Source organism: Equus asinus, chromosome 1 (assembly GCF_041296235.1).
Source record: "Equus asinus isolate D_3611 breed Donkey chromosome 1, EquAss-T2T_v2, whole genome shotgun sequence".
NCBI classification, from domain to species: domain Eukaryota; kingdom Metazoa; phylum Chordata; class Mammalia; order Perissodactyla; family Equidae; genus Equus; species Equus asinus.
Genome location: NC_091790.1, coordinates 192,488,926 through 192,501,254, shown reverse-complemented (window position 1 = coordinate 192,501,254; position 12,329 = coordinate 192,488,926). Strand labels below are relative to the sequence as shown.

Sequence of the window (12,329 nt, the reverse complement as noted above, 5' to 3'; positions counted from 1 at the left end):
TGCACGTCAGGCTCTTTCCTATCTCAGTGTCTTCACACCTACCATCCCTCTTGCCTGGACTGTTTCTTCCCTCTTATCTTCAAATGGCTGGCTCCTGCTCATTCAGTTCTCAACCCAAATGTTGCACCCTCAAAGAGGCCTTCCCTCACTCCCTTATCTATGTCAGCAGCAATAAGACTTTATCATATTATTTTATTTTTTCATACCACTTAATATTTTTTAAAAATTTGTGTTTTGCTTATCTTCCTATCTAGAATATACGCTCCATGAGAGGAGGAGTCTTGAGTATGGTGTTTACCCTATTTCCCCAGCACCTAGAAGAGTGCCTGGCACATATTTAAACACTTAAACATTTTCTTAATGAATAACTTATTTTGGGAATGATAAAGTGGCAAAGACAAGATTCATAAAAAATAAGTTGAAGGGCAAGAAAGAAGAGGAAAGCTTTGAGTGGAAAGTTATTAAATAGAAAGCAGGTAGAGGTAATAATCTGAACGTGGAAAGATTTTAACTTCTGTTAAACTCAGGACCTGTCATTTTCACTCCGCAAATGAGTAGACAGCTGAAGATGTCTTTCAGACAGGAGTTGAATGTTTTGCAGGCATAGATAGGAAATCTGTTTTTAGAGTTGGAGTGCAAGAGACAAGATCTAGAGCTTACAAGGTAGCTGATAAGACTTCAATGAGATGCTGTTTAAAAAAAAAAAGAATCTTAGGTTTACCAAAAGTTAGAAACAACATTATTCAATTACTGACCTTTTCTTCAAACTGATAAGACAGAACAAAAAGGATCAGATATGAAGGAAGGAACACTGAGGTCTCCAAATAATAAAGCCATTTCAGAGAGGAAGAAAACAAGGGGGGAGTAGGTACTTCTTAGAAGCACAAATTTTGCCGTGTAGGTTCCTTGCTGACAAACTAATTGATAAACAATTGGTATCCCAAGTATCTGAGCTCTTTTGAAATAAATGATCAAATACAAAAAGGTTTCCAGGAAAAAAATAGAACTGATCGATTCTGAGGATGACAAAGAATGGAGAGAGATTTAACCTTAAATTCAAAGAAAACGAAGGAAAAAAATCAATTTTTAGTTCCAGGAAAAAAGCCAAAACTTTATAAGAAAGGAAATGAAACCAGAGTTTATGATATATAGCTCAACAGAAACAGTATTTACATAGTCATGGATTTAACCAAAAGTTGTGATTTTATTCTTTCAGGAGACTGAGAAAGGCAAAAAAAAGCTAAAAGCCTTATTTATCATGAGAAGTCAAAAGATAACACTAAAATGGATAACTAAGAGTCTTCCATTCACTCATTATTTTAAAATAGAGAAAAAGCTAAGAGAGTTAAAAAGTAGTTGATACTAGCAAGGAGAATATGGGGCAAGGAACTGCCATTTCTGTCATAATCTTCTCACATACTCCTTTGATCAAACTAAAGATGTATTTCAAAAACAGTCCAACATTTCAATAAAGATAATACAAAGAGGAGCGTGGGTGAACTCCCACATCTTAGTTATAACTTAAGTTTTAATATACAATCCCTAATCAGCTTGTTTCTTATTTTCTTATTTCTGATAAAAGCAAAATTATATAGATAAAACATCAGTTAATCTTAGATTTCAATTAATGCAGTATCAGTTAACTGAATTTTGTTCTATATTAGAATTTTGGAATAAATTCACTCCTAACTCTACAGTAATGGCAGAATGATGATTTGGATTTTAAGCATATACTAAATACCAACACTCAGCTTGGACTGAACAGTAGAGAACCTCTACAAACACCGAGGGGAAAATTCTCTCATTAGATGCTCCTGATCCACATAAACAGGAGGCAGCACAAAGAGCACTTTCTGAGACAACACAATTCCATAAATCAATAAAAGTCATGTTTTCAAAGAATATTTAAAAATTAACAAATCATAAAATGTTATATTTTTTAAAAAGCTAGTTATGAAACAGAATATTATATAAAACACACTTTCTTTTTGAAAAGAGTTTTTAAAAGTACCAGGAAAAAATGAACAGTGGTGGGATGATGGGTGATGTTTAATTGTCTTTTTTCTAGATTTGCCTACACTGAACATGTATTACTTTTCGGGGGGGGGGGGGGGCGGGGTGCAAATGCTTAAGAAACCAAATCAGTAATGTGAAGGATAAATCTGAGAAATACAAATCTCAGAACACAAAGTGGCAGAAGGATGAAAACAATAACAGAGATGATGATATGAAAGGCAGAGAGCTGAAATATATGAGTAATAAAGAGTTCTCAAAAACCTAAGACAAATGAATCAGAAATAAGAGACATAATATTTAGAATAAAATATTCTTGACCTGAAAAAACAGCCAGGTCTGAGATTGAAATATGTTGCCATGTTCTAGGCACAAAATTAATGAAAACTAGATAAACCGAGCCATAATCTAGTAACACTTAAATTACAAAGAAAAAGAGAAAATCTTACTAGCATTTAGGCAGAGAAAACACATTACTTATAAGGGCACAAAAAATCAGAATGGCCTCAGACTTTTCTATAATCCTGAATACTAAGCAAGGGTCAGCGGAGCAAAATCTGGAGAGAGACAGTTAGCGACCCGAGAAGTCCATACCTACTCAAGTGTGACAGCACAGAAATGATCAAGCACGCAAGAGCTACGGTAAAAGAGCTCTCATGTTAGCCTTCTTGAAAAGATTCCCTGAGTGAAGTACTCCTGCTAACTGAGAGATAAATTTAAATTAAAAACTCATGAATGGGGAAATCATGGTATAAAAGGATTACTGACACTAATTAGACATAGAGAATTACACATGAATAGCTGCAAAATTCATGCAAAATAAAAATTGTATTTGAAAAGACAAATGGTTAAAAGAAAAAATAATCTGAATACATACATTTTATTAAATAAAAAAATAAGAAAGTTGGCAGAAGAAAGGGGACTAGGGTGGGGAGAAGGGAACAAGTGAAGGTATGTTAAATTCATAAGTTACTGCTTTTTTCTGAACTTTGAAGATATGGTTTTAAACATGCATTTTCGTTGTGCTTTTCAAAAATTCTGAAAGTAAGCATGTGATAGTTACTGAGAAAAAAAATCCACACCTCAACAAAAACCTCATCCCCAAGTGTCCCCATCATTGTGATGTCAACATCAGGAACATTCCTTGGCCATAAGCTACAATAAACTATTATAAACAATTTATATATTATAACAAGGTTATTAAATTGACTCACAAGAAAGATTACACAATCTCACATTTGATCACATGAGTGTATATTAACATACATACCTGCACACTGGCTGTTACCACTGAAGACCCTGAGGCAGAGGATGGTCTATGTGGAGTAGACAACGGTTTAGTAGCACCCTGTATTCCACTTCCTGTTCCCCCAGATAGACTAGTCCTATTAGCTCCGCTTGAGTTAAGGTTGCTACCTCTGCTGGCAGGTACATTCATTGCAATTCCACTCAAGCTATTCTTCCCAACAGTTCCAGTGGATGATGAGTTTGTTAGCTTTGAAGGGGCCTGAAGATTTTTTGTAGATGGAAGGCCTGAAGTGCGATTAGAGGGCAATAAATTCAAGGTGGGAGACTGTCTGCTGATGTTTATTCCACTGGGCTGTTTATGGACTGGGTTGTTACTGCTGGAGTGGCTACTCTGGGCTACTAGTGCATTTGGACTGGAAGAACTTGGGGATACAGTAGGCTTGGGAGTTGGGTTGGATTTAGAAATAAGTTTAGTTGATACTGAAGGCTTAGCTGAGAGAGAGGGCTTGGGTGAGGCAGAAGGCTTAGGTGAGGGCAAGGGTTTAGGAGATGTGGCAGGTTTTGGAGATGCGGCAAGTTTTGGGGATGCAGCCATTGAGAAGGGAGATTTGAAACCCTGCGTGGAGATTTGTGACACCATAGCCTTGGCTAAATAGTTACTGGAGGTAGTGGTGCTAGGTACTGTCCTTGAAACCAGGGGGTGGGACCCTTGAGAACCATTTCCAGATGAGGGAGTAGATAAGGGAAGGCGGTACATAAGTGGCTTATCTGAAGTCTTAATAAGTGGGGATGAACAGGAAAGTTGTGGATTATTACTTAATTTCACCACTGGGTTGGTCTGTGATTTACTAATGGTTGCTTGTAATGGAGACACATAGTTTTGTTGGACAGCTGAATGCTGGTGCACCTTTGTTACTTGTGTTAATGAAGAAGCATCTTGGGCCTCTGATGTTCCCAGAGCATGAGAGGAGGCAGCAACTTGGGCTTGGGAAGAAGAGGAAACATGGGTCTGTGAAGAGGAAGAAGCGTGAATCTGGCTTGACCTCTGCAGTCCTTGCTGAAGTAGCCTGGCTGGTAAAGGTTCTAAGGAAACTTTAGGGTTCTGAATTGAAGAACCAGCAATAAGGCCTGAAGAGATGCCAGTATGAGTTAAATCCTGGGGTTTCTTTGGTACTGGCCCTGTGTGACCAGCAATAAGACTTGATGAATGCGCAGTCTGAGTAGAATCTAGTTTTTTGGGAGTAGCCAGTGGCAGCTTACTCATGATACTTGCTAATTTCTCTTCTCTCAGTCCTGGACGAGGTTTTGCAGTTGGCATGCTTAACCGTGAGCCAGCTGGAGGCCCCTTGTTCCCATTGTTGATAACGGCTAAAGCTTCCGAGACAAGATCCAGTGCAGGTGGATGGAAAGAAAGGTCTTCATCTAGTGAGTCATCGAGGCAGATCGTCTCCTGGGCTGGTGTAGAGCCAGAACTGGTGGATGCCACGGCAGATGTGCTAGAACTTGTTGAAGGACCACCAACTGAAGCCACCAAGGATGCAGGAGTTTTCTGGTCCTTTTTTGGGCTACACTCCTAGCATAAACAGCATTATATTGAAAAAAATAAAATGATTAATAAAAAATTATGAAGTATTAGCTTTTAAAGGACTAAAATCCTCATGGTGATTAAAATTCTGCTGGAAATCTTTTTTACAGACTGTAAAAACCAAAACAGTTTTTGAGAGGATAGAGCTCCTGACTGAACCGTCATAAGCCAAAGTATCTGATATACTGCACACAGCTGTCATGTCTTTTAGTAAGCCATTCTATGAAGGCTTACAACCAAGATGAGGGCACATTCATACACTAGTTACATTACTGATGAAACGCCCCTCCCCCCCACACCTGTATCAGATCTCTGGATTCTAAATCCATCTGTTCAGAGACTATTCTCTTTTTATTCTCCTTGTACCTAGAAGAAATTCTGCCTTTATCTTAAGACTCTAGCCCTCTTGTGTAGTATGGTTTGCTAGAATACTACCCCTCAATTTCCACTTCTTTGCATTTCTGCCTCTTTGTATGCCCTGTCCAGAAGCTACCCATAGCTAGTACATAGAGAAACTAGTACATCAAGCTGGCAGACGATTCAATTCAAGCTTACTTAAATTATGTTTTCTACTCATTATGGTAGAAGTCATTTGTAATTTATTCAACATATATTTACTAAGTATCGACTATGAGCAAGGCACTATGCTAAGAAAACAAGGGTATTAGGAATTAAAACTCTGAATACGTAAGAGAGTATTGCCTGTTTTTTAAAAAAAATTAACTTTCTTAAAATTCAAGGAAGAAATAACTGAATTAGAGCAGAGTTTAACCTATTCAAAGAGCAAAAGAATTAAAAAGTAACTCTTTCTCTCTGAACAGATTTGTGGTTACCAGAGGGGAAGGGGGTTGAGGGGTGGGAATAAGGAGTAACGGGGCCCATATATATGGTGACTGACAAATAATAATGTACAACTGAAATTTCACAATGTTGTAAACTATTATGACCTCAATAAAATTTTTCTAAAAAGTAACTCTTAAAAGAGAGTTTCTTTTAAGTTTCTCTTAAAAGGGAAATATAGAGTATTTGACTCATTTCATTTTTAAGATTAAGAAGAAATAAAACTATTACATAAAATCATTTCAAAGTTTCTTCAATTAGTTTCTTAAAAAGAAGAAAACAAACCCAAATAAACCCAAACCCAAAGTCTTCTATCATATATTGATTTATACAACCACAACACTTACCTTAATCATAGTGGGGACAGAATGGAGAGGAAGGGTCTTTACCATCACCTTCTAAGGTATTACAGTAAATAAGCTGTTAAGAACGCTGTTACACTCTAACTTCCTTAGCAATTTTTCTAAGCTTCTATTCTAAAAGCCCTGACTGAAAACCTCACTGCCTCTCAGAAGTCTGTAGTGTAAGTGCATTAATGTCACAATTGTCTGCTAAGATGAATGGGTAATGTAAATAAGACAATATTTGCTTTGACATGCCATCCAGTTCAATGATTAGTGAAAAACTCATCATCATAAAAAGTACAGAAACTGAGGGTGGGGGAGTGTTTCAGAATAATATTGGTAGTGTTACCAGTATAAAATTGCTGTTTTAAGTAACTTTTTTATTAATAACTTTTTCTTTAAAAAAATAACATTAAATCTACCCAAGAGAGTACAGTGTAGATTTACAATGACAGAAAAAATTGTTCAGGATATACATTTGAGTGGAAAAAGCAGGTTATCCCATTTATGTAAAACGTTAATTCAATCTGAATGAATGAGTAGTTGGACGGAGGGACGGAAGGAGCAGCGTAGGGACAGGGATCCAGAAACAGCGAGGGCAGATGGTACCAGAAAGTTAAGAGCTTTTTTTCTCTGAGTGAGCAGAAATTTCTGGATACTTTTATTTTTCTCCCTCTTACTTTTCTGTATTGTTTGCATTTTCCACTGTAAGCATATCCCTACATTATCCTTTATGATTCAAACAGGTATTTGAGGGGCAGTAGGGTATGAAAAAAATCAAATCAGCAATAGTTTTCCCATTTGGGGAAAAAAATGAAAAAGTAATTTAATCACAAAGAAACAAACAGGTAAATCCCCTATACCATCCTAACACATCCATTATTAGAGTTCTGATAAATTAATCATATGTTTGAATAGATGGATCAAAATTTAACCAACCTTTATGGAGGATATTAGAAGTTTAAAAATAAAGTCAAATGTCAAAACAAAGCATGAACTCAACAGAGTTAATGAAATATTGGCTCAATATTATTTGGATTAGAAGACAAAGTAGGTTACTAAAATAGAAGAGGACTATTTACTCTGTATTCAAAGAGCCTCTAACACCAAAAGGTAAGAAGGCTACAGAGTAACAAACACTGACCTACTGGCCATAATCTTACAAGCAAAGAAATTCAACTATTCAAAGAGATGCAAGCTATGAGGAGAGGCTAAAACCTAAAGGGTGTGGGCTTTCATTACAATTTTAATTTCAAATCATTATAGTTTTCAATTCTAGAGGTTATACTTGGTTCTTCTGCAACTCTGCTTTGCGTATTTTCTTAAGATTTTTTATTTTTCCTTTTTCTCCCCAAAGCCCCCTGGTACACAGTTGTGTATTTTAGTTGTGGGTCCTTCTAGTTGTGGCATGTGGGACACCAGCTCAATATGGCCTGATGAATGGTGCCACGTCCACGCCCAGGATCCAAACCAGTGAAACCCTGGGCCACTGAAGCTGAGCGCACGAACTTAACCACTTGGCCACAGGGCCAGCTCCTGCTTTGTGTATTTCCATAGACTATTTTTTAACCCATCTTCTATTTCTTTAAATATTGAAAAAATTTAAGTTAAATTATATTCTAAACTCAATAAATTTATCACTGCCCTTCTTAGGGATCTAATTCTGCTGGTTGGTTCTGCTGACTCTCACTCACAGTAACTTATTTCCTCACGTATTCTGTATTTTTATATTGTAAACTCATGTTTGATATGGAATATATGTGGCTAGGATGAGGAGCCTTATTCCAGAAGAATCTGATTTGCCAGTTGCCCTCGCTTAATACTAATTTATCTAATCACTTTAAGTTATTTTCTCAGCTTGAGGGTTCCCCAAATGGCGCAGGTAGTATAAATAAACCAGAGAAACTTCTCAGGGAGGACTTTCGTCCCCTCACCCAGAACCCAGGCCAAGACACTTAAGTGTCTGAATCTTTCTGCTGGTATGTGGACTTCTTTCCTGGTCTTTTCTTTTATTAAAGATGTTATCCTTTGAGGGTCCCAGGTTTATGCAGAGTTTCATTCCAATCCCCAACCTATATAAGCCCAAGAAAACCCTATCAGCTACACTCTGAGAAGAAACTTAAAAATAAACCATAAAGTGATAGATGGAAATCAGTAAAATGCCCCTAAGGGAAACCAAAGTTTCAGTGACAGATTAACATTCTAGCAGCTTCTTTGTTTTGGGCCTTAGGAATTTCTTTTACATATCTGCAATCATAGCTATGCTTTTAAAGGATATTTGTTATATTTTATCTACATTAGCATTTCTAAGTAGTATTAAGTGAAGCCTTACAATTTAATTGATGTATGCAAACTTCCCACTGCTACACAATCATCCATTCTCCCAAAAACAATGGTTCTGGATTTTTACAAAGTCTGAAAATACCCATCTTAAGAGTATGGTACCTATCGATCTATGCTAAATACCATAAATCCTTTTCACCCTAAGAATGCATTTCAACATTCACCAATTGTGTCTAATTAAAGATTTGGTTCAATACTTACCTTCACTTTGGGTTTAGGTGCAGGAATCACCTTTTTCTTTGCCCTAAGACAAAAGATTAAAAAGGAGGTCATTTCAAACAAAAAGAATAAAATACCTCGGGGTAAATTTAACTAAGGAAGTGAAGGACCTATATAATGAAAATTACAAGGCCTTTCTGAGAGAACTGGATGACGACATAAAGAGATGGAAAGACATTCCATGTACGTGGATTGGAAGAATAAACATAGTTAAAATGTCCGTTCTACCTAAAGCAATCTACAGATTCAACGCTATCCCAATCAGAATCCCAATGACATTCTTTACAGAATTAGAACAAAGAATTCTAAAATTTATATGGGGCAACAAAAGACCCAGAATTGCTAAAGCAATCCTGAGAAAAAAGAACAAAACGGGAAGCATCACAATCCCTGACTTCAAAACGTACTACAAAGCTACAGTAATCAGAACAGCATGATACTGGTACAAAAACGGGTGCACAGATCAATGGAACAGAATTGAAAGCCCAGAAATAAAACCACACATCTATGGACAGCTTATATTCGACAAAGGAGCAGAATGCATACAATGGAGAAAAGAAAGTCTTTTCAACAAATGGTGCTGGGAAAACTGGAAAGCCATATGTAAAAGAATGAAAACTGACCATTCTTTTTCACCATTCACCAAAATAAACTCAAAATGGATCAAAGACCTAAAGGTGAGACCTGAAACCATAAGGCTTCTAGAAGAAAATGTAGGCAGTACACTCTTTGACATCAGTATTAAAAGGACATTTTCGGACACCATGTCTTCTCAGAGAAGAGAAACAATAGAAAGAATAAACAAATGGGACTTCATCAGACTAAAGAGCTTCTTCAAGGCAAATGAAAACAGGATTGAAACAAAAAAACAACCCACTAACTGGGAAAAAATATTTGCAAGTCATATATCTGACAAAGGCTTAATATCCATAATATATAAAGAACTCTCACAACTCAACAACAAAAAAATCAAACAACCCAATCAAAAAATGGGCTGGAGACATGAACAGACATTTCTCCAAAGAAGATATACGGATGGCCAATAGGCACATGAAAAGATGCTCATCATCGCTGATCATCAGGGAAATGCAAATCAAAACTACACTAAGATATCACCTTACACCCATTAGAATGACAAAAATATCTAAAACTAATAGTAACAAATGTTGGAGAGGTTGTGGAGAGAATGGAACCCTCATACACTGCTGGTGGGAATGCAAACTAGTGCAGCCACTATGGAAAACAGTATGGAGATTCCTCAAAAAATTAAAAATAGAACTACCATACGATCCAGCCTTTCCACTACTGGGTATCTATCCAAAGAGCTTGAAGTCAGCAATTCCAAAAGTCCTATGCACCCCAATGTTCACTGCAGCATTATTTACAATAGCCAAGACATGGAAGCAACCAAAGTGCCCATCAACAGTTGAATGGATAAAGAAGTTGTGATATATATATACAATGGAATACTACTCAGCTGCAAAACAGAACAAAATCGTCCCATTTGCAACAACATGGATGGACCTTGAGGGAATTATGTTAAGTGAAATAAGCCAGTTAGAGAAGGATAATCTCTGTATGACTCCACTCATATGAGGAATTTAAAAATGTGGACAAAGAGAACAGATTAGTGGCTACCAGGGGAAAGGTGGGGTGGGGGGTGGGCACAAAGGGTGAAGTGGTGCACCTACAACACGAATAACAAACATTAATGTACAACTGAAATCACACAAGATTGTGTAACCTATCATTAACTCAATAAAAAAAGAAATGGAAAAAAAAAAAAAAGGAGGCCATTTCAGTACCAGTTAGGACACCCATCAGGAAGTTATACCACATCACCTTGTAATGATGTGGGCAAATAATTTCTTCTGCTATTTGGAAAGCTCTCTGAAGGAAGGGACCATATACAAATGCTCAGTTTATATGTGAATACACAGCAACATTTTCCCCAATTTCAATTAACTAGAAGAAAGGTCAAACCATTAGTAAAATATAAAATGCAGATTATGATAAAGTTTTAAAAAAAATTAAATGTAAATATTCATAATAGGCTAACAAACTGCCTAAGGAGACTCACTTCAAGGAACTGGTAAGAATTTATAAATATTTATAGCAAAACAGAGCTTCAAGAAACTTTAAGCTGAAATTAAATCATGCCAAGAAACTGTAAATGAAATACTAAAAGACAAAGCAAAAAGATCAAGCTTTAAAGAAAATTATTTTTAATATAAAAAGTCACGGGGCCAGCCCCATGGCATAGTGGTTAAGTTCAGCATGCTCCACTTCGGTGGCCCGGGTTGCCGGGTTTCAGATCCCAGGCATGGACCTAGACCACTCATCAGCCATGCTGTGGCAGTGACCCACATATAAGGCGGAGGAAGACTGGCACAGATGTTAGCTCAGGGTTAATCTTCCTCAAGCAAAAAGAAAAAAAGTGGAAGACGGACAACAGATGTTAGTTCAGGGCTAATCTTCCTCAGGAAAAAAAAAATCAAATAAAAAATGACAGACAAAAAGGCAAGAAAAAATACTGTGGAAACTTAGAAGCTTTGAGAACCAGTGTGAAAATTTGAAGGTTAAAAAAAATCTTATGAGTTCCATAGAAGGAGAAAGTACTCAAATGTTTGCTGAATAATTAAAGATTGACAAGCTAAAATACACATTGTATGAATATTTCTACTTCAATAAGTTAAAATGTCATCAATTAGATTAACAAATATATTGATTAAAACTGCCAATCTACAACTTCAGTAGGACAACAGCAATTTTCAATGTTTTTTTTTATAAAGACCACTAGGGCAAAAGACTTCCAGACGCACCTATCCCATAGAGTCCTAATTTCTGGTACAAAACAAAACAAAACAAAGTTTGCTATAATTATGAAGCTACTAATAAATTGAGGGAGAGGATCTATGTAAACACTTGCTTTAGAATTAAAGGAATGAATTACTTATACCTGAATTGTAACACACATGTAATTTTAGAACTATAGAGAAATTAAAGGCCAGAAATATTACTGACACAAATGCATATAAATAAATAAATAAGTACATAAATACATAAATAAATATATCTGTCTCTCTACTCCCTGCGCCCTGGGATAACTCGAGTAAACCTATAATAGATGAAATCAAACTACCCGAAACCTAGACTCAAAAAAAGAGAATAGCAAGACCTGAAAACCACAAGCAACTCAATACATTGCTGATGGTGAAGTAACACAGCATCCTTCCTAAGAGCTGTAAGACCTCACCTATCAGAACTGCACAGAAGGAGACGGGGACTTTTCTAATGCTACCCAGACCTCCAGGCAGAAGGCTGAATTAGAGTGCTCAGTAAACTCTTGGTGACTTGCTAGTTTTATATTTTATTAACCCTTAATATTACACTTCTAGGCTACAGAAAAATAGCCCTAAGTTGCAGGCAAAAATAAAATTTTTGTTGCGTTTAACCAGTATTCACCCAAAAATGTAACCACAGAAAAAACTTGCCTTTTTACTACTGCCTATCAGGAGGATAAGAGACCTTTCTGTAGTAATCACATCACTAAGGAAATAGCCAGTTTTGAACAGAAGGAAGGACATGAAGACTTGGTTAATTTTGTGGAATAAAACACTCTGCAAGGCCAGACAGGGTAGGTATGCATACAGAACTGTCTTGGAAAGCACAAGGCTATAGGTTTCCCATGTAGATGGTCACTAAGAGGGGAAGAAAAAGAACAAAAGAACTGGAGA

The 12,329-nt window shown here is 36.6% G+C and overlaps 1 protein-coding gene across 6 annotated transcripts in view; it reads right to left on the bottom strand.

Moving 5' to 3' along the window:
* Positions 1 to 12,329, bottom strand: part of UBN2 (ubinuclein 2) — an 86,714-nt gene that overhangs the window by 27,145 nt on the left and 47,240 nt on the right. For all 6 annotated transcript variants that reach the window (XR_011504827.1, XM_070514445.1, XM_014859260.3 and 3 more), the window contains 2 exons: positions 8,575 to 8,617; positions 3,284 to 4,834 (listed from right to left, as the gene is read on the bottom strand). Coding sequence is in view for 5 of the 6 variants with exons in the window: in XM_070514445.1 (XP_070370546.1) it covers positions 3,284 to 4,834; positions 8,575 to 8,617 (1,594 nt within the window). In the remaining variant the exon portion in view is untranslated. The remainder of the gene's footprint in view (positions 1 to 3,283; positions 4,835 to 8,574; positions 8,618 to 12,329) is intronic.